Genomic DNA, 23,044 nt, shown 5'->3' on the forward strand with positions numbered 1-23,044 from the left:
GATGCTTATATTGATATTCCTCAGCTTTAGGCATTTCTTACAACTTCCCACTTATAGAAGATGAGGATTTACCTTTCTTTCACCACCTCCCACCCACTCCCCCATTTCTACCACATCCGTGACTTTTCCTATTCCGTATCCTACTGGTTATGTCACGATTTTTATTAGATCAGTATTCGATGTGTGCATTACTGTGGCTATGTAAACACTGTTCACAGCTGAGCCATGTGGTGGTGTGCAGCTTTTCCTTCCTGCAGCTTGTTTTCCCTGAAGTTAGTAAACTAACTTCAAAGTTTTTAAAATTTTGCTTATATATATATATTAATGTATTTATGGTTGTTTTCCCAACTCTGCTGTTTCTTCAGATTTCCTTAAAATCTCAGTATGTTTAATCTGCTTCAGTCTGAACTGGTTTTTCTGCTCTCATCATGGATAATCCCCCCTCAGCATCATGTTGGGCCTCCCCTTTGCCTCTCTCTTGAGTCTGGAATGTAATACCCGCAATAAGTGAGGGAATCCTGTAAACATTTTAAACATGATGGCACAGCCATCCTGAAGATCCAGCCAGACAATTCTAAAAGCTGTCCAGCATCTTCGTTCTGGCCACACCATAACTTAGTATTCTCTATCAGTCTGATAAGTCTGAGCTTTTTGTCTAACATGCCACTTCCCTGGAGCTGAAGACTTTGCCCCTAGGGTAGATCTCACCAGTACTATTTGTCTTGGGAGAGAAGCTAATTTAGAAATTACAGTACAGTAGTTTGTTTAAACACTGTTTCTGATGACTGTGGAGTGGAGCATGGGAAGGAACACTTGCTGCTGAATAAACTGAACGTGAGGCCAACACCAAATGCGTAGGTAATGACAACTAGTCAGTGTTAGGACCTGAGAGCAAATGTTTGCTAAGTAACCTACAGATATGATAGGAAATTGGAACGTCTTATATTTGACTTCCTTTTCTTTGAGGGACTGGACTAGATGATCTAAGACCCAGCTTAGTGAGTAAATTACCAACAGCTTGTTTTTGAAATGACTCTTGTTTAGTCAACTTTCTAAAATCCTTTTCTTTTTTGACATTTTTATTTTACATTTCTGATTTTACTAGTTGTTTTACTTGAGTGTATCTATCGTTGGTCAGGCTTCACTGCTTGGAGAACAGTAGGCATTGTATGACTGAAGTTTCTCTGCTCATGTCTTATCAGTTAATTTAATGATTCCTTAATTTTTCTGTTTTCTCATTATTTTATCTGTTTTGTTTGATTCAAGTAATGTGGTTTCTATATCAGCAGGGTCCCTATTTTAGTTTGAAAGGAAAATGGATGATTTGCTGAATGCATGTGTGTGCACTATATTTATATAGACTACACACACATACTTTTTAAAATCTGTTTAGGGCTTCAAGCAGCAAGCTCTTACAGTATCCACAGATCCTGAGCATCGCTTTGAACTTGCTCTTCAGCTTGGAGAACTCGAAACTGCGTACCAATTAGCTGTGGAAGCAGAGGTATGTATAGTAACTGATAGAAAGGTCAATATGTGCTTCTGTGTGTTTAGTATAAATTGTTATTAAAGTTTCCTGAAATGCAAATTAGACTTACTGTGGTGAGGTTATTGCCTTTCTTTGGTCTTGTTAAAAATTCATTATGTTAATCTTTGCATAAATTCCATGGATTATATTGGAGATAGTCTTAGCGTTCTAATTTAAGAAAAAGTTTTCAGCCTGGCTGCTGTGGCTCAGTGCATTGAGCGTCGGCCTGCGAGCAAAGAGTCACTGGTTCGATTCCCAGTCAGGGCACATGACTAGGTTGCACGTCGGGCCCCCAGTTGGGGGCCAAGTAAGAGGCAACTACACAGTGGTGTTTCTCTCCCTCTCTTTCTCCTTTCCCCTCTCTCTAAAAATAAACAAATAAATTGTTTTTTAAGAATAGTTTTCAAATCTTATAGGGGATCTGTTTTGGAAGAGAAGGAATGATGTAAGTAGGTAAACTAGTCTGGGAACTCTTAAAAGAGTGATGTAGCATCTCCCAAACTAGTGAGAAAGATGGTTTTAAAGAAGGGTTCTGACATTTTGATAGTTTAGTGACATTTTTATGGATCTTTATATATTGAAGAATCCCAGTTGTGGTTTAAGTCCAGCATTTACTGGTAAATTATTTTCAGATGTTTAAAATAAGTTTTAGCAATGTTAAGATCATCCAAATGTGCCACATACTGATTTCTAAAAAGCTACAAATGACAGGTATTTATTATTAAATATTTAAGGACACAAGAAACAATTTTCTAGTCTTTCAGAAAATATATTAAATCACTCATTAAAATGATGGCAATCTAATGAACTTAAAACTTAGATGGTTTTTTATTTTGACTAATTACAAAATAAAAATATAATGGGTCGATGATTTTTCATGTATCATTAAAATTGATGTTTGAATTAACTTTGAATATGTGAATAAACTCCATTTCTTCATTATACATTTTGTTACTCCATGTTATTTTGATTGCTAGTACCAGCTTGACAAGCACAGCTCAGTATATATACAGTAATCTCCCATTGTCAGCATAGTATTATTCAGGTTAATAGAATAATGTTGATATTGGAAATTCAAATGTTTATTTCCAAAGATTATTTTAACTTGGCAACTTCCTTACAGTCGGAACAGAAGTGGAAACAACTCGCTGAGCTTGCCATTAGTAAATGTCAGTTTGGCCTAGCCCAGGAGTGCCTGCACCATGCACAGGATTATGGTGGTCTGTTGCTGTTGGCGACCGCCTCTGGAAATGCTGGTATGGTGAACAAGCTAGCAGAAGGTGCAGAGAGAGATGGCAAGAATAATGTGGCGTTCATGAGCTACTTCTTACAGGGCAAGTAAGTATTAACCCAAGGTCTGAAAGAGGTGGGCATAGTAATTAAAAGCTCTTGCTCTTGACATTGACTTTGAAGATGGTTTTTGGAGAGGATTGTGAAGAAGGAACCCTACACGGAGATCTGCTAGCGGTGCAGTCAGGACTTTGCAACGTTGGTGGCACTTTCAGCAAAAGATGCTCTTAGCACATTTGGTCTAAATGTTTGAGGAAAATGAGCTATTCAGGGAGCCTTAATTGGGAGACATTTCTCAACAGCATTTCCACTTACTGACTGAAGCATTTTATTTTATGATGGCAGGAGGTTATTTGTGCTGCTCCAGCTAGTACCTGAATGGGTGATGCTTTTACCCAAATTAGATAATTCTGATCTCTTTGTGGCAAGAATAAAGGGAGAGGAAGATGCCAGTTACTTTTAGGTTTGAGTCCAACTGTAAAGCTTAAAAATGTCCTATTTTTAAGACTGGCAGTTAGTGCAAACCAAATCATTTGGAGTTGACTATGTTATATTAAAAAAAAAAAAAACAATAAAACAAAGTATTCATTAACCTTGCCCTATGTGCTTTTTAAATCCCATGACTTTATCATAAGAACTTTGAATGTGCACCCCAGTATATGTATCATATATTAGTATGTGTATTTAGTATTTTATAGACAATATTTTTATATTTGTATGCCTGTAATAGTCTTCCTTACCAATTCAAAAATTCAAAAATATTCTGAATAGTTTTTTATAATGTATTTGATGGCAAAAACTGACTTGAACTCTTCATGCCACTGGCTGTGTTTTTATAGCATTTATTATGTGTTATTGAAGAATATTAATGTTTGTGATTTTTGTTTGATACTGATATTAGGTAATGTATAGTATATGTACTGTATTACCTTTCTAAAATCCAAAGAATTCTGAATTCTAACACACTTATCAAACTCAAAAAAAAAGAAATTAAAACAAAAAATAAGACACGAGTATTTTCCTGCTGGACACAACTGGATTGTCCAGCACAGCCCATGTTGGAGACACTGTCCTTGATATCCCCACTTAGGAACCTGTTTTTATTCCCATTATCTCCTGAAACCTTTTAAAAGGTGCTTATCCCAGCTGCCTTAACTTGCCTTGAAAAGCCCCTTTCAATTCTTTTGTTAAAATAAGTTAAGGAGATTGAAAATGGTCACACAATCTTTCTCACCCTTCACAACTCCTCGAGTCCAGTGATTGTAGAACACACTGATGATGACAAGTTAATGGCTCAGTGACAAAAATGAGGCGCATGTGTGGGAGTTGGGGAGGAAATGCTGACTTAGCAACACTAAATCTATGTTCCTTTAGTGTTAAATCCCAGTATTAAAGCACAGCGTGTATTCTTGGTGACACTGCTTCTCCTTTTAATCTTTAGGCTTGATGCTTGCCTGGAGCTTTTGATTAGAACTGGAAGACTGCCAGAAGCTGCCTTCCTGGCCCGAACTTACTTACCCAGTCAAGTTTCAAGGTACAGACTTTTAATTTTAGGAAGAAATATTCCAAATAAACACAGCACACATATTTAGTCTCCCTTTGGTTCTATGATATCTATATTTAGGGTGGTGAAACTCTGGAGAGAAAATCTCTCAAAAGTCAATCAGAAAGCAGCGGAATCCCTTGCTGATCCAACAGAGTATGAAAACCTTTTTCCTGGACTAAAAGAAGCCTTTGTTGCGGAAGAATGGGTAAAGGGAACACATGCCAATCTGTGGTCAGCTAAACAATACCCACTTGTCACGGTGAGTGGCCAGGTGCCAGCCCTCCTTTGGTGCAGCTACAGGGTGAAGGTGCATTCACAACTCAAAAGTTTTGAACTGTACTACATATATTATGGATGGAATAAAAGCTAATATCTGGGGTTTAAACAACTTCATAGATGAATTCCAACTTCAAAATACTTCACTTTTATTATTTATTGCTTTATTCTCTGATAGCCGAATGAAGAAAGAAATATTATGGAAGAGGCAAAAGGCTTTCAGCCCTCAAGATCTATTGCTCAAGAGGTCAGTAGAATGCTAATGAGATTATTTGTTGAGTTTGTTGATTAAGTACTATCTCCCACTTCCTAGTCCTGATCAGGCTTCCCTTGGGGGAAAACGTGAAATTCCTGAACACATTCTTTTGTCTTTATATACCTCCACTTGGGCTTTTAGGAACTTGATGGGAGACCTGCTCCTCCTAATCCTGTTATCACTGCATCCCACTCCTCCAACAAAGAAGAAAAGGTATGGCCATCACCCCCAAACTTCCCATTGGAACCCCAGTCTCACCCCTCCCCTTGAACTTCTGCAAGGTGTACAGACCTCTGCATTTTAAGTTATGTAATCAGTTTCAGAGGAGGGGTTTGGAAATGGGAAGGGGCCCTTTTTGACTGACTACAGGCATACCTCATTTTATTGCATTTAACTGCATTTTTACAAACTGAAGGGTAAGCCCCTCACTCCACCCTGGTAAAAAGATTATGACTCGCTGAAGGCTCAAATGATGGGTTAGCACTTTTTAGCAGTAAAGTCTTTAAGGTATGTACATTTTTAGACATAATGCTATTGAGTGCTTAATAGACTACAGTAGAGTGTAAACATAACTGTTTTATGCACTGGGAAACAAAATTGATGTGATCTGTTTTATTGAACTACATTTTATTGTGGTGGTCTGGCACTGAGCCTGCATGTTTTAGTTCTTGGATCATGAATTGGAAATTTTAACATGTTCTCCATAACTCACCCTCTTCCTTTTCTTTGTAGAGTTTACTCGAGCTGGAAGTAGATTTGGATAATTTGGAACTAGAAGATATTGACACAACAGATATCAACCTGGATGAAGAGATTTTGGATGACTGAATAGTAATGTTTCCCATTACCTGACTAAACAGATCATTATTATGGACAGGTATTAATCATCACCCTTACCACTGTGCTTTGGACTCTTGAGAAGAAACTCCTTAGACTGTGATAAACTCCCTCCTTGTCTTAGTTTATGTGCAGCATCAAAGTCACTATGTTTCCTTGTTAACTAAAGCAAACATGGGCTTTGTTTTTTTTTAACTGTCATTTGACTGTATCTCATAAAATCTTTTGAATTATTAAAATTTCAAAGTTTCTTTTCTAAATAACGAAAATAAACATCTAGTTTTAGAATGGTGAGCCAAAACTACACCTCACCATACAGATCAGCCCACAGTCTCTTTGCATCACTAAATCATCAACCACATTTTTTCTTAGCCATACTACATCTCTTATATATTATTCTCTTAACCTTTTTTCTTAAGCTCATTGCATTATTTCCCTCACTGCTGTATGGCTTGGGCCTCTTCTGCCTTGTCTTGATTGTAATCTGGGTCTGAAATCCTAGCTCCACTGGACTCTTAACACAAAAAGTGAGGGTACTTTTTTTTTTTTTTCTAAATGCTTCACTGACCTGGTGTGATTATAGAAATAATATCCAGGCACTCAAACACACTTCTCAATTATCCCCTGTAGCCTGGAGAGTGAGTGGGGTAACTTTTTTTGTATTTCTGTTAGGGGCACTATACAGGGAACTCCAAATCAGTACCTTTTAATTTTGACAAGTTTAAACACTCAGCTCAATCAATATGAACAAAAAAGCTAGTTAGTATTTAGCAAAATGAAATTTATTTGAAAAATACTTTCAGGAAGCTGCAGAATGGCTAATGGATGCTTCTTGATAAGCTTGCAGTGTTAATTCTATATATGCTCCTCTCTGTGCTTCTGTTTTTGCAAAAACCTGTGTAAATTAAAAAAAAAAAAAGCTTTAAAACAATCGAACATACACCATTTATAAAAACTTTTTAATTTTAGATATCATAATCTCCATATTAGCAGAGTGCCAGATTAGAAACCTTTCCAAGTTTCACAATATTTTTTTTTTCCTGATTATAAAGCAATAAGCATACTACAGGAACAGAAAAAGAATGTCCAGCACAGTTCAAGCATAAATACTAATTCTAACTAAACACCAGAAATATCCTAATGTGGCTGCCATCTTTCAGGAAAAAAATTAAAGAATTTGATCATCTAACACCTCTTGCGAGTCATTATGTTCGAGAAATCTAGACGCTTAGAATCAGCAAACTAATCACTTTAAAGAATTTTTTTTTTCCCCCAAAGCATTCTGCTTTTTCTCGTTTATCACAGGAAATCAGTGTTAGTACTGTAGGTTTCTCTCTGTTCCTCTTAGAGTGTTCATCATTGGTCATTATACTCTTAATAAACTTTATAACTGCTTTGCAAATGCACAAGATAATATGGGGATAGAAGCCAGACCTGCAAAGCCATGTCTATTCTGAACATTAGAAGAGATGAAAATTATACATGATCTCCCCTTCCCTTCCTGAAAAAGATCATATCAACTCTCCACAGAGGAATATGTGTAAAACCCATGGTTTGAGAGGTCTGCAGTTCAACTAAGGCTTGGTAATACACAGTCACTACTGTCTCCCTGTGGACACCTGAACAAGAATGTGACCTCACTGAAGGACTGGAAGCTGCATTGGAGACGGTGCCACCTAGGCCTCCACCATGCTCTGCTGTTGACTTGATCAGTTCAGATGATGATACTCCAAAGAACAAGGGGGCAGTTGCCCCATTATCTGAACTTCTCAGACACAAGCTGCAGTTTTCCCACCCCCATCCACTGCTTCTGGTGTCCAGGCTGAAGAAATATGAGCTTTAATCACTGTTTCAAGACCACAAATCTGTTTAGTTACCATTAAATATGACCACCTTCAGAATTCTTCCCCAAATAATTATCACACAACAGCCAGTGTGGAAAAAGTCACTTTACCTTAATTAAATGTAGTCCCTCAGCAGCCTGCTCCTTGGCCTCTTGAGCTGACTGGCCATCTGGATGGAGGATGTGATACAGCTGGACCAAGCTGGTGGCATCATCAACTCTATAGAGTGAAAGGGTTTACTGTTCTCTCCATTTGCAAAACCCTACAAAAGGGTGTGCCAACTTCAAGCTAAATTACATTTCAGGCTTTCCTCGAGAAAAAGATTCTTTTAATCCTTCAGTTTTATATTTTCAAAAGCATTTTCAAGAAAATTAGCTAATTTAGGTTTCATACTGACTGCTAAAAGTGGCTGTATAATTTTTGAAAGCAGCATATAATTTCTCATAAAAACATCCTTCCTAATAGTAATTATTTCTAGGCCAGCCCACTTCGCCAGCAGAAAATAATGTAATCCAACTCAGAGGGCAGGAATATACCTTTATCACACATAAGCCAGAGGTGGTCATAGGGATGCTCAAAGCCACTCTCTTTAAGTGTTATCAGTGACCTCTATTAACAAAATTTCATTGCGACTGAACTAGCAAGTGAATGCCTCTGCAAGAGGCCTACCAGGAGTCTAAGGAAAGACTCAGGCCACCTATGTGTTTAAAGGAACCCATTAGTCAAAATAACATCCTAGTGAAGCAAATTTGAAATTATGTACATCAGACGAAAACCAGATTCTACTTCAGAAATCTAATGTTAGTGTCACACAACTGTAGGATGAAGCCAGAAAAGGAAAACTCAGGATTGTACTTACATTTTTAGAAGCTATAAACAAAGGATGAAGAGGTAAGGGGATTAAGAAGTACAAATAGGTAGTTACAGGATAGCCTTGGGGGGGATGTAAAGTTGAATATAGGAAATGGAGCAGCCAAAGAACTTAAGACAGTATTCCCTCACCGCGGGTATTACGTTCTAGCCCCCCCCCCCGCCCCGTGATAGGTGAAAATCCGCGAAGTAGGAACCTTACATTTATTTTAGTATTTATATATATTTTAAGGCTTTATAAACCGTTCCCATACACTTATAAACCGTTCCCAGTCCCTTATTAACCTTCCTCACTCCCTTATTAACCTTTTCCACACTTTTATAAACTCTACTCATGTTCTTAAACATATTCTACACTCTTAAACCTACGTAACTTTTAACAACATATGTATACAGTACCGCAAAATCCCGCGATATAGCGAAAAATGCGCAATAAATTATTTTCTAAAATCCCGTGCTACAGTAGGCCATGATAAGTGATCCGCGATATAGAGGGACTACTGTACTAATCACGCATAGATATGAACACTGATGTGGGGATTACCTGAGGAAGTGGGGGTGCTGGGTGGATGGGGGTGAAGGGGGAGAAGTCAGGACAACTGTAATAGCATAATCAATAAATAATTTAAAAAATAATAAAAGAACACTTAAGTACTCAACAAAAATGATTATAATAAAACTTCCCTGTCCTTCACCAAACAATCACTATCTTCTCACAGCGCCTTTATTTGCCACCTTCAAAGCCGAGGGGATATTTAAAAATAACCCTTCCAGTATGCTTGCGCTTCTGAGGTTCTGTTGTGTACTGGCTTCTGGTTGAGGGGAGTGAGGAGACCCTAGTTCAGTGCTCCCCCAGCTATCACTCTTAGACCTTCCCTGCTTTCCTATCACCTGAGCTGGTGGGTTAAAGAGTGGGGTGACTTGGGAATAGGTGAAGAATTTCTCAAGCCTTAAAGAAACACTCTGGGCTTAGCCCAAGGCCCATCCACCATAGAGGCCATGCCTTGGAGGAACTGAGAAACCAGACCTGCTCATATAGTAAAACTAGGGGTGCGGGGATGGGAATTTAAAAAATGTTTATTATAAATAAATTGTGCTTGTTATAATCTAAAGTCCAATAAATGTGGCAAAAAAATCTTCAAATAAAATATAAAAATAAATTCTTTTAGGGCTTCAGCAGGTGGCCCCATAAAGAGCTTAACTGGGTTTCTATATATTATAAGCACATTTAGGGCTTCATTACTTTATGCTAAAGTATGATGCCTGTGTCTCACAGAACAATTTAGCTTCGCACCCAGGCATATTTGAAATTTTTAAAAAAAATTACATGCTCGAAAAGAATCTCAACTGAAAACCAATAGTGGTACTTGAGTCTGAAATGTTTGCTGAAGCCAACGAAGTTCTGGCCTGGGCTCCACTGAGTAAGGACATGCACCCTCTACTGGCTAACCTGGGATTTGCAGCAAGGTGTCCAGTTCAGAATTCCCACAGGAACAGTTTTACTTCTGTAGAATAGGAAAGGTTACCTCAGCACACAAAACTCCTTCTCTGTATGCAAATAAATTCTGCGTTAAGCTTGAATACTCCTCACTGTAAACTATTCTCATCAGAAGGGCACAGCTATGGGCAACTGGTGATCGGCAGCTTCATCACAACACACCTGCTCATGCATCGCATCTCCTGCAGTGTTTTGGCAAAACATCAAATCACCCAGGTGACTCAGCGCCCCCCACCCCCACCCCCAGCCCAGATTTGGTGCCCTGCAACTTCTGGCTTTTCCCAAAACTAAAATCAGCTTTGAAAGGGAAGAGATTTCAGCCTGTCAATGAGATTTAGGAAAATAGGATGGAGCAGCTGATGGCGATTGGGAAAACTATGTGAGGTCCCAAGTGCCTACTTTAAAGGAAACTGAGGCCTCATTGTCCTTTGTACAATGTTTCGTGTATCTTGTATCTTCTTCAATAAACATCTTACGTGGCTGGATACTTTCTGTACTGACCTCGTATTCCTGTCCTCTACATTGGATATCACTACACATGCTGCGCATGCTGCGGGGGGCTGGTGGGAAGTCACCTACTGTTAAGAATGCTGTTTCTATGAGAGATAGTGCTGTTTCAAATATGGGCTATATTTACTAGTGTCTATGGTACCTTCTAGTTAGTTGCAAATGCCTTACCTCTGTATGAATGGCTCAGATTATATGGCAAACACTCTGTGAGTTAAAACACTTTAGTCTGAAGGTGGCAATATTCATTAAACCTCCTTCTTGTACTTCAGGCTGTTGAGTCCAGCAAGGGCTTTTTGTGGAAAGCTGACTTTCTTAGTTGGTTTCTTTTCCTTGTCATTTTGGCCTTTTCTAACCCAATCAATAGAAAGATACTCAAAAACAATTTTCTCTTTGGTTTTATCACTTGTAAAGGACACTACTATTTCAGCTAGAAGGCTGTGAGCACACCAATCTGCATGCTAAAATATAAGACATTCTTTGTTTCAAGCAACTTTGAAAAATGTAACCTTTTCAATGCCTTAAAAATCTTGCAAAAGCAAGGAATATCAAAAGCAAGAGTATTTTCATTACTGAAGAGTCCTAGAAGTAGTCCTTACCAGAAAACAAGCATCCCCAAGCTATGTCGACGACTTTATATTTCTTACTTAAAGTTCACTGATACTCATGAGCATTGGCCACTCCAGGAATAAGTCAATATCCAAGTATATAGAACAGATCCAAAGCAACTTTGGATCGTTCAAAGAATCTAACTATGTTTACATAACACAAAAGCAAACACACAAAACTGAGTTATGCTGAAAGAACAAACCCATAAATAAACTGAGGTAAGTGAAAGCTATTTATCAATGGACAAGTACACTGTTATCACTGGAAAAATAACATAGCTTAAATACAGATTTACAATAATGGTAGTAAGAATTTCTTTTACTTACTAATTAAGATCATACTTACAAATCTCTCTGAATCTGGTCAATCAGTAAACCATCAATCTTTTTCTTATTTACAAAATACCAAGCCATTCCACCAAAATGTCTTGTTGAACGTAAAAGGTCATACTTTCCATGTTTATCTATATCTTCATAGGTCTCATGATGAATCTATCCACATAAAATGCAATTTTTTTTCAGAAACATTAAAATAAAGTGAGCGGCATTACTGGATATACATTTACTAGCATGAGTACTGCCCAAGAAACAACAGTAAAACCAGGTCTACTTATACCTGTACCTCCACTATCATTAACCAGTAGGTATGATTTAGACTAACCCTCCACTGTAGACAAGAATGGCAGCCTGGAACAAGTTTGCCAAACATTTATAGCCCAATCAATTACTTTTCAGCAGCCAAGTACTATTTATGAAGCACCAATTACATATACATAGAACACTGAATATAATGGACCACTATTTCTTGGTCACTAGAGGAAAAAAGAAATCAAGAACATCTTTTCTCTCATTTGCTACCCTATCCATCAAATACTCCCTTCCATCTTACTAACATTCCTTCAGTTCTCCTTCCAGACTGATCTTCCTAAATGAAAACTTAGATGAGGGCAGTCCTACATTCCAAGGCTTTGAAAGACCAGCAGATTGAAGTCAGGATGCCTCACCCTAGCATCTGGGGTCAACTGTGATAGGGCCCTATCTGCCCCTCTAGTTTAATCCTGAACCACCCTCTACCCAGACATTGCATGTATAAGGTCACTGGAAGACTAGCCATTTCTCAAGCATACACCAATGTTTCCTGCTTGTTCATACTGCCCCCTCTACCTGAAACACCTCTCCTCACCCAGTCTACCTACCACAGTTCCCTGCCCTTTTAGAACCTCTTTAAGATCCTTATGAAACCTTTCCTGAGAGCATATGGAACCTTCTTTTAGTACCTACCATCTTAGACCTAAGGTGGTAAATAATATATATACTTAGCACTGTTCCCCACAATCATTTCTGGACTATGAGCTGACACAGCACACCCTACCCTAGTTCGTGTCATCTATACCATCTAAAATACTACCTTACACATAGAAGACACTTCATGATTACTTACTAAATTGAATTGTAAGACACCCACGCTGCATTTTGGTAAATTTTAGTAAGTAACTTTGTTCCTGTATGATAAATTGAAAAAAAGAATTGGCTTTGTCAAGTTTGGGTCCTAACTCTACCACTTACTATCTGTGTAGCTTTCAGCAAACTGTTTAACTCTTGAAGCTTAAATTTTCTCATCTTTAACTCAAGGGTTGTTATAAGGATTAAATTTCTATCTGATAAACATCAGGTCTTTGACAGGTGTTCAGGTTATCTCCCTTCTCTTCCCCCGTATCAAAGCTTGTAACTTAACTCACTGTGCTAGATTAAAAATCTTACTCATAACCACATGTAAGCCCATACTTTAGAAACTAGAAAATATACTCACTTTGATATATTCAGCAGAATCTGGCTCAAACTGGGCAACACAGAGATTGAGGACATCAACATGCTGGTCCTGGCTATACATGGTCTAAAACCAAAGAGCAGAGTTGGAATTAGAAAGAACATGAGAGTTCAATACCTATTCTGGCGCCATAATAGGCCTGCCCGTCCACATATAGGCCACATTTGTGCCTACTGTGAGCTATGTAGAAATAACACTGGCTTTGTACTGTTATACCTGAATTCAAACCCCAGCTACAAGGTAGGAACTCTAGTGGAGTTGTCATTAAAAATGTTCATCTGTGTTTTCCAAAGCAAAATGCTCAGCAGCAACAGAGCCAACTGTTCAACAAAGAAGCCACTGAGACTATGAAACCAAGTCACCTTAAGATTTTCTTCCTTGAAAATTATTGGTGTTAAAGTTCTCCGACCTTCTTTTGGAAAATAAACTTGTATCATCCTATCCCGTTCTTCCCAAGAGGCTTTGCGCAGTGTGCCACTTGGTTCTCTGACAACAATAAAACGCTCCTGAAATAGAAACCATAATCAAGGATGAGTTTATGAGGATTTATTTTTAGTTCTTGTGCCGCACTAAACACCATTATAAGAATAATTTGCAATCAACAATATAAAGTACTACTGGAAAACATAAAATCCAATCATGTGCATGATTTCAATAATAATTTTAAACCTCAGAAACTTGACTAAGATTTGATACTTTCTTCACTAATCGCTGCTGTGCCTCTGACAATTGGAAATCTAAAATGAAAGTATTTACGAAATGCCAACTATGGTCCTAAAATGGGTTCAATACATAAAATGGTTCAACTAAAGAAAGCTGATCTGAGATTAATCTAAATGTATTTCAGAAGAAAGAAGTGCTACAAACCTTTTCCAGACTGCTGCATTTCCCCATGCCAAAGTCTCACCTAAACAGACTTTACTACTTTATGATCTACATTTAAAGTTCTGGGGATAAAAGGAACAACCCCAAGAACGTGAAATCTTAATCCACACCTCTCTGATTCCTCATACTAGCATGAGATATAAATGCGTCAGACTGACTGACCCACTGCCTCTGGTCTCTCCACTCCTCCAACCGCCAAATCCGAGACAGGTGGATCACTTCCTTCTCTGAATTCCACTTACTCTCTGAACAACTTAACAATTTATCACGTGCAAGATTCTTAATAATAGTGTTAATATTGTTATAGAACTGGAAAGGGCAGGAACTGTGGTTTATGATTCCTTCCAACACCCAGAGTGACTTACACAGAGCTTTGCATATAGCATATAATTGACACATATCTGATAAATTAATCAGATGGTACTGACTCAATTTTTCAGAGGTAAAGAGTCTCTGAATATGTTTTGAGGATAATATAATTAAAACTTTCATCAAGCACCGCAAATAGAAATAAAAAATATTTTTTCAAAGTAGCATAACTGTTCCTCGAAATTATTTTGGTAATTTGAATTCTAAGCTTCTTTCTCCTTTTAGGTTACAGAATGCTCCCACAAACCAGGCTTCACAGCATTGCAAACATTTATTAAGGCACCCCAAAGCAAAAATTATAATTAAAATGAAACCCTGTGATGTGTATTTAAGGGTGGTTCATGTACAGACATGGACATTGCTCAAATTATGTCTTCTAACCATAATTATATATAATAAAAAGATTAATGTGGGGTGGCCCTTTTCCCAACCCAAGCACTATGTAATATTCTACTGCATTTTGTGGCTGAATCATATCATAAATTACATTTTTTACCCTTTACTTACAAAGGCTCAAATACAAAATTGATATATTTTATAAGTGTCAGAGTGTTGTTTTGGAACTGGCAATCGAAGGAAGAGGAGACAGTAAAATGTAAAAACTACAGAAGTGGTGCTGTCTGAAAATTATCTGGGGAAATATGCCATTCTTAAGTAAATTCTGAAAAATGAAAATCCTTAGGGGAGTCTGGGTTTTTGGTATCATTAAGTATTTACAGGAAAGAAAAACTATCTTTCCAGAAAGCATCAGCTAAGGAAGTCAGTCTAACCTGGGCAGAATTTCCCTTCTTCCACTGTCTTGAAGATTTTTGCCTATTGGTCGTTTGGTGGTGGGTTTCTGTCTGTGAACCCCTTGGTCTGTCTCAGCACATCTGTTTCTTTCTTTGTAGTCAACCTGCAGTATACTGTGTTCATAATCTGTAGGGAAATGGTAACAAGATCTGGGGCTGGTCTGCATTTTTCTTCTTCCTTAAGCTGTATCTTCCAGAACATTCTCAACCAAACACAGAAATTGTTTTGTGGAAGATTTAGAGATGCTGGGTCACATGAAGTTGACCCTTGTCCCTCAGTCCCATCTCCACATGGTATTTCAAATAAAAATCAATTCGCAATTAGACATATACTCACCCGATGTGGTATGCTATATGATATGTCAGTAAACACATATTTGGTGATTTCTGTGCCTTCCAAAATCTTATCTTCAGCTAACACGTCATTTATTGGTGTACGCTCTTCCAAAACTGGTGGCATTTTTAATCGTACTTTAGCTGCCTCAACTGCCTGTCTTGTAGCCTAATGAAATAAAATATTTAAGGAAAGCCACATGGTTACCAACCAAAGGAACATCTGACAAAAGCAGATAGTAATCAAAAATGCTAAAGACTACAAAGAAGCCATAGCCATGAGTCAGTGAGTACACCAGTGAGTGGGATCCTCGGCCCTGGTCTTTGCCTCTGTGGTTTGACTGAGAGCACCAACTAAAGGCTCACACATTCTCAAGACAGCAAAGGAAAGCTGCTTGGAATAGAATAAAGGATTTCATTTATTGGGTACTTTCTATGTGCCAGATGCTGTTCAAATACTCTGAATGTATTTGGCCCACAAGTACCTTATGGTGCTATAGTTACCTAATTTTATGGGTGGGAAAATAAAGCATAATACTATTCCAGGCATAATATTATTATAAATAATAATTATTATTAATAGTATAATTACAATAATAGTTGCTTTCACTTAACAGAAAACAAATGTTAAGTAAGTTGCTAGGAAGTTGCAGCACACGGATTTGAACCTAGGCAACTCAACTCCAAAGTCCACGTTAACCACTGACTGCACTGCTCCACATCACACTGTTAACAATGGTTACCTCTGAGAAGTAAAAGGGGGACTTTTCTTCATATGATACACAATACTATTTGATTTATTGTTGTGATTATAAATTACTTTTGAATTAGAAGAGCAATAATGCTTTCACATATTTATAAACTGAAACCTTTTTCACAAAGCGCTCAATACCCATGAATCCAGGAGGACCTGGTACCTAGAGCAGGATGCTATTCAGATAGATCTCAAAATCTTACCAAAGTTCCAGCCTCAAAGCAGCTTAGGACAACTGTTCCTCCAGGAAGGGAGCTGGAGCAGGCAGGATAGAGGAAGGATGCTCAGCCTGGTTGTACAGGAGAGGATGCTCTGCTTGGACAACGAGCTGACCTAACCCACATGCCCAGTCTGCCTAATTTTGGCCATGCTCCCTGATCCTCTGCCTGCCTGCTCATATTTCTTTTCTCAGTTTTGTGCCTGGAACTCCCCCTCATTAGTGTGTGTGGAAGAACAACTACCAACATCTGTAGGGGCCTCTGGAAATGCCTGCATTCACTACCTACCTCTTCCAACTGTGCCTGAGTCATTAGCTTATAGGTTGGGGGCTTCAGTTTTTGTACAGCTGGCTTAAAAACCTTCTGTAGATCCAAGCCTGTCATCTTGATAAGTATGCTTTGGACTTCTTCATCCATAAATGTAGGCTTCTTGATCTTTGAGCTACCAGATTCTGTTAAAATAAGTTTAGCAAATAAGAAATGGAAAAAGTGACAAGCCAACAAGATCTCTAAATAGAAAAGTTAAAAATAAAAAGGATTTAGTCTACATTGTAAACCTCAATACACATAATACTAATAAGTATGAAATGCAATTATTGGTTTATTCCTCTCTTTAAAATTAATTGAATATTCACGATGATGAGGATACAGTTTCTGCCAAAAAGGGACCCAAAGTCTAGTGGAGGAAGCAACAGGAAAAACTAATTAATGTAATAATATTAATAAAATTAATACTAATAGTTACTTTCATTTACAGAGTTGTCTCCTATATACCAGGCATTACATACAGTTTCAGGAATGCTTATAACAACCTACAACAGATACTGATATCCCAGTTTTATAAATGATGATACTAGAGCCTGCTTAAAGTCCTAGCTATAAGTGACAGAGCTAGGATTTAAACTAAGGTTTATCTGATTCTAGAACCTAGACCAATTCCATTCTCTCATCGTGTTCCTCGGTTTAAGTGCTACAGACCAGGGAGGCATGGGGAGCTGTGTGACTACTGAGGAGATTCTCAAATCTGACTCTCTAGCCAAGATCATCTGCCATGCAAATACCCAATGGATATCTCACACGCATGTCTTTTACTAAAACAGACCCCATCAACTTTCTCCCGTCTTAAACCCACTTTTCCTGCTATTCCCTATCATACTACCATCCAATGGGTCATGTGAGCCAGACACTGTCCTTTACCCTCCTCACCTAGCCAATAGCAGTAGTAGTTACAACAGTAACAGCTGACATTTGTTAGATATTTACTATGGGCCAGGACTGAATAAGCTAAGTACTTTACATAGTACCTTTAACCCTCACAACTACCCCATAAATACCATGATTATCCCCACTTGAAATAAAGACACTGACACAGAACATACTGCCCGTCATACCTCATGAATTTTCATTAATCCTCCATTTCCCACTGCCACTACCCTAGTCAAAGTCATCCTCATCTTTTGCCTTAGCCTCCTTACGAGTCTCATGCCTCCATTCTCACTCCACTATCAACCATTCTCCACAGAACCAGAGCAATCTCTTAAAAATGTAATCCAAACAATAGGAAAGAAACAAAAAAAGCACCCAAATCAACAAAATTATAAATGAGAAAGGAAACATTATAACTGACACCACAGAAATACAAAGAAAGGATCATGAGGCTCTTATGAACAACTATATGCCAACAAACTGGACAACTTAAAAGAAATGGAAAAATTCTTAGAAAAATACAATCAAGAAGACAATCATATGCTTTACAAAGCATTCCCTGACATTTCCAGTAACCATCTAGCACCATACATAATTATTATATTATTGACTATATTTCCTATGCTGTACTTAACAGATTCAGAGAAGGAAAACTCTGATTCCAAAAAACCTCCGCTGCCTTGCGGCATACCTCTTTAGGGGAAAGGCTAAGGGAGTAAACCCCGACAGAAAATCCGGAGCCGGAGTCCCTAAGGCGGTTTGACGTTGTAGTCAACACCGGCAACTCCTGCGGCGCACCTGAAGCCAAGCTGTATTGACTCCGTCTTTCCCTTGGATCCTTCAGCTGCGAAGAGAGGGGGGGTCTGCTGCATGGGCAACAGCAGACCCTCCATATCACCCTGCCCAGGCTCTGTAGCTTCAGCTTCACTGGAGAGGACACTCCAGCGTCATCGCAAGATGTCGATTCAACACGGGAGGAGACAGATACCGTGTCACTCCCGAGTCGGACTGCACAGCCATTCTCGGCGGTGCAGATAGACTCTTAAGAAGCTACACCATCGTCTCTCGAGACTCTGTAGCTTCAGCTTCACTGGAGAGGACACTCCAGCGTCATCGCAAGATGTCGATTCAACACGGGAGGAGACAGATACCGTGTCACTCCCGAGTCGGACTGCAGAGCCATTCTCAGCGGTGCAGATAGACTCTTAAGAAGCTACACCATCGTCTCTCGAGACGGACGGCTGCCGACTTAACAGATTGGTATCTGTTCTATGCTATACATCTGAAACAAATAAATACAAAATAATATTGAATGTAAACTGTAACTGAAAAAAATTAAAAGTTTTTTAAAAGACTATATCAGGAAGAAACAGAAAATCAAAGCACACCAATTACTAGTAAGGAGACTGAATCAGTAATAAAAAATCTCCCAATGAAGAAAAGCCCAGGGCCAAATGGCTTCACAGGTGAATTATACTAACACTTAAAGAATTAATGCCAGTTCTTTCCAAATTCTTCCAAAACCCTGAGAGAGAAGGGAACATTTCCAAACTCATTTTACAAGGCCAGCATTAACCTGATATCACAACAACAACAAAAAAAGGACACTAAAAGAAAACTACAGGGCAATATCCCTGACGGAATACAAATGCAAAAATCCAGTAGCATATTTAAAAGATCATTCAGCATGATCAAGTGGGATTTATCCTTAGAATGCAAGGATGGTTCAACATACTCAATTCAATCAATGTGATACAGCACATTAATAGAAAAAAAGATAAAAATCATATTTCTTCAGTAGATGGAGAAAAAGCACTTGACAAAATTCAATATCCATTCATGATAAAAACTCTTAAGAAAATAAGGTATAGACGGAACATGTCTTGATATAATAAAGGCCATCTATGACGAACCCACAGCTAATATACTCAGTGGTAGAAAGTTGAAAGCCTTTCCTCTAAGATCAAGAACACGAAAGAGGAGGAGAGGGGAGGGGAGAGAATGAGGAGGGAGGGAAGAGGGGGAGAAGGGAGAGAAAGAAAAGAAAAGAAAAGGCACCAGAACGGAAAAGGAAGAAGTAAAATTGTCTCTATTTGCAGATGACATGATTTTATATATTAAAAATCGTATAGTATAGAAAATATGCCAAAATGTTACATCTAATGAACAAATACAGTAAAGTTGCAGAATACAACATTAATATTAAGAAATGAGTAGCCTTTCTATACACTAATAACAAGTTTTCTGAAAAAACTTTAAAAAGATCCCATTTATAATAGCATCAAAAACAATAAAATAGTAAGAAAGTGAAAGATCATTATGTTGAAAACTACAAGACAGGAAAGAAATTAAAGAAGACAAATACATTAAAAGCTATCCTGTGTTCATGGACTGGAAGAATTAATATCATTAAAATGTCCATACCACCCAAAGCCATCTACAGATTCAATGCAATCCCTATCAAGATTCCAATTGCATTTTTTACAGAAATAGAAAAAACAATCCTAAAATTTATATGGAACCACAAAAGACCCTGAATAGCCAAAGCAATCATGAGAAAGAACGAAGTGGGAGGCATCACACTTCATAATTTCAAGCTTTACTATAAAGCCATAGTAATCAAACCAGTATGCTACTAGCATAGAGATACATAGACCAATGGGATACAGCTCTGAGCCCAGAAATAAACCCAAACATATACGGTCAACTAATATTTGACAAGGGAGCTAAGAATACGCAATGGAGAAAAGATAGTTTCTTCAATAAATGGTGCTGGAAAAAATGGATATTTATATGTAAGAGTGAAACTAGATCCCTATCTTACACCACTCACAAAAATTAACTCAAAATGGATTGAAGACTTAAGTGAAATACCAGAAACCATAAAACTAGAAGAAAATGTAGGGGAAAAGCTCCCTAACAGTGGTCTTAGCAATATTTTTTTTTAAATGACAGCTAAAGCACAGGCAACAAAATAAAAAATAAACAAATGGGACAAAATCAAACTAAATGGCTTCTGCAGAGCAAAAAATATCAATCAACAAGATAAAAAGGCAATGTAGAAATGAGAAATAATATTAGTATACCATATGTTTGATAAGGGGTTACTATCCAAAATATATAAAGAACCCATACAAATCAAGAGCAAAATACGAACAATCCAATTAAAAAGTGGACAAAGGACCTGAACAGATGGTTTTCCAAAGAAGATAAATAAATGACCAAGAGGTACCCAAAAAGGCTCCCAACATCACTAATGATCAGGGAAATGCAAATCAAAACCTCAATGAGATATCGCCTCACACCTGTTAGAATGGCTAGCATCAAAAAGATAAAAGATTAACAAATGCTGATTGGCATGTGGAGAAAAGGAACACTTGTGCGCTATTGGTGGAACTGTAAATTGGTGGTACACCCGCTATGAAAAACAGTACAAAGGTTCCTCAAGAAATTAAAAATAAACCTATCATATGATCCAACAAGTCCACTTCTGGGGATATATACAAAAGAAATGAAAGCACTATGTCGAAGTTATCTGCACCCCCATGTTTATAGCAGTATTATTTACAATAGCCAAGACATGAAAACAACCTATGTGCCCACTAACAGATGAATGAATAATAAAGGAGGATATTCTGCTATTCAGGACAACGTGGATGGATGTTGAAGGCATATGCTAAGTGAAACAAGTCAGACAGAAAAACAAATACTGTATGATCTTATTTACATATGGAATCTAAAAACAAACAAACAAAAACAATATCTGAAGAGAACAGATTTGTGATTACCAGAAGGGGGTAGGACTGGATAGAGGTGGTCAAAAGATACAAACTTAAGATAAAATACTAAGGGATGTAATAAGATAAATACTAGGGATGTAATGATGGGCAGGCAGCATGATGACTAGTTAACATTGCTGTATGGTGTATATGAAAGTTTTCAAGAGAGCAAATCCTAAAATATTTTTTCTTTTTTCTTTCGTATCTACACGAGAGGATGAATGTACACTATACTTATCATGGTAATAATTTCACAATATAAGTAAGTCAAATCATCATGCTATACACCTTAAACTTATATGCTCTTGTATGTCAATTATATCATAATAAAACTGGAAAAAATTTTAATTTTTAAAATGTAAAGTCACTCCCACACTTTAAATTCACCATTGGCTCCCAACATCAATGAGAAAAAAAAGCTAAGGTAGTCTGCTTACTTCACTGTCCTCCTACTAGACCATGTGATTTCCCAAGACCAGAACCCTTTCTTGCAGTCATCTCCGGCACCCAGGGTTCCTTAAAGTAGCCAGCACACAGTAGGTGCTCAGCACTACTCTTTCCTCAGACAACCTGACTCATTCCCCCAGCTTCAGTTACCATTCAGTGACCAGGTGTGCATACCAGACACTTCCACTTGAATCTCGAAGGCACCTCAAATTCAATGTGTCCAAACCAAATGTTGAATTCTTCCTCTTTTCCCAGCTCCTCACCTCATCTACTGCCTTTTCTCCCCCACCTCCCCTCCTCTACCACCCCGCTTAAAAACTACTCCTACAATTAATCTTCTGTCTTGGTATAAATAGGCCCACTCTCCACTCAACTGCTCAAGTCATGAGACTTGGGAGACAACACTGATTTCTCCTTTTAAACTTAGATCCAAAATCATAACCAACCCTTCTTATCAATTCTACCTCCAAAATGGGTTCCCAAACTACCTGTGTTCAGTCTCATTTCTGGACGTTTGCTAACGCTGTTTCCTCTACTTGGAACGCTCCTTTTTTTCTCCCTAGCATAGTTAACCAGATCTCGGCTTTGGTCATAACCTTTCCAGGAACCCCTACCTGCCTTTCCAACCTAGTTTGAGTTAGAGTCTTTTGTGCGTTTCTCTATCAGAGTCCCAGTCACAGTGCACTGCCACCTCCTCGATGGGCCATGAGTTCCTTCGGGGAAAAAGCCGGGTCCCCTGCACTCAGCAGGGTGCTTTCCAAAGAGCAGAGCTCGGGCACTGCTGGCTAAGTGGGTCAACGGATGAACAAACGCGGGAGAGGACAGACCTTGCTGGCATAGAAGAGAGCCGACCGCGCCTACGGAGCCCTGCGGGAGGGGCGGAGTGGGGTTGGAGGTGGGGCTCCGCGTGGGTCTAGCCAGCCAGAAGCAGGCTTGTCTTCCAGAATGCCGCAGCGGACTTCGGGCCAGTCACTTACCGGCCTCGGAACTGAGCGGACAGCATGGCATTTTCGCCCCGCAGGGCCCGGGGAGCGGCTGCAGTAGGGCGCGGGGCCGGGGCAGAACTCGGGCCCGGAAACATACCCGTTCCGTGCCTCGAGAACCTGTCAGGAGGCTGCACGGCCACAGAGACGCTCTGAGGGTCGCCATGATTATCCGGGCCGCTCGCGCGGGAGGCTGCTGGGAGCGATCCCGTCTCGCGCGGTTTCACTACGGCATTCTGGGAAATGTAGTCTGGAGGAGGGAACCGGAAGCCTTTTATAGATTGTTTTTCTGTAAACCGCTTGTTTGCAGATAGAAGAGTCCAAATCCTTCTCTGTGCGTAGAGCCCCATGTGTTCTTTTTCCTTGGCCTCCTCTTCGTTTCCAAGTAAAT

General features: G+C 38.7%; 2 protein-coding genes across 3 annotated transcripts in view; one reads left to right on the plus strand and one right to left on the minus strand.

The window, feature by feature from the left end:
- The window catches only part of COPB2 (coat protein complex I subunit beta 2), a 34,084-nt gene extending 27,795 nt beyond the window's left edge, over window positions 1-6,289 (plus strand). The window contains exons 16-22 of the mRNA XM_090284263.1: window positions 1,394-1,504; window positions 2,652-2,866; window positions 4,260-4,352; window positions 4,443-4,623; window positions 4,819-4,887; window positions 5,038-5,109; window positions 5,629-6,289. Coding sequence (XP_090140389.1) covers window positions 1,394-1,504; window positions 2,652-2,866; window positions 4,260-4,352; window positions 4,443-4,623; window positions 4,819-4,887; window positions 5,038-5,109; window positions 5,629-5,724 — 837 coding nt within the window. The 3' untranslated portion in view covers window positions 5,725-6,289. The remainder of the gene's footprint in view (window positions 1-1,393; window positions 1,505-2,651; window positions 2,867-4,259; window positions 4,353-4,442; window positions 4,624-4,818; window positions 4,888-5,037; window positions 5,110-5,628) is intronic.
- A 204-nt stretch (window positions 6,290-6,493) lies between these two features.
- MRPS22 (mitochondrial ribosomal protein S22) lies at window positions 6,494-22,839 on the minus strand. Of its 2 annotated transcripts, none has more exons than XM_090284264.1 (8): window positions 22,648-22,839; window positions 16,527-16,690; window positions 15,271-15,435; window positions 13,251-13,394; window positions 12,871-12,954; window positions 11,407-11,552; window positions 7,688-7,796; window positions 6,494-6,628 (listed from the first exon to the last, which is right to left on the minus strand). In XM_090284264.1, exons 1-8 carry the CDS (start codon window positions 22,817-22,819, stop codon window positions 6,533-6,535), a joined length of 1,080 nt encoding a protein of 359 aa, XP_090140390.1. In that variant the 5' UTR covers window positions 22,820-22,839; the 3' UTR covers window positions 6,494-6,532. The 2 variants fall into 2 exon arrangements, with proteins under 2 accessions (XP_090140390.1, XP_090140391.1); XM_090284265.1 differs by lacking the exon at window positions 6,494-6,628 and adding an exon at window positions 9,898-9,952 and having other exon boundaries at window positions 7,730-7,796.
- Between the last annotated feature and the right edge of the window lie 205 nt (window positions 22,840-23,044).

Source organism: Furipterus horrens, unplaced genomic scaffold (genome assembly GCF_987537825.1).
Source record: "Furipterus horrens unplaced genomic scaffold, mFurHor1.1.pri manual_scaffold_7, whole genome shotgun sequence".
Classification (NCBI taxonomy): domain Eukaryota; kingdom Metazoa; phylum Chordata; class Mammalia; order Chiroptera; family Furipteridae; genus Furipterus; species Furipterus horrens.

Excerpts from the sequence above, each read along its gene's own strand:
- MRPS22 (XM_090284264.1), bottom strand. The coding sequence starts at position 22,819 with ATGGCGACCCTCAGAGCGTCTCTGTGGCCGTGCAGCCTCCTGACAGGT. Across the intron at positions 15,436-16,526 it reads CTCAGGCACAGTTGGAAGAG|GCTACAAGACAGGCAGTTGA; the intron begins GTAGGTAGTGAA and ends TTATTTCATTAG. Across the intron at positions 13,395-15,270 it reads CATATAGCATACCACATCGG|GAGCGTTTTATTGTTGTCAG; the intron begins GTGAGTATATGT and ends TTTCTATTTCAG.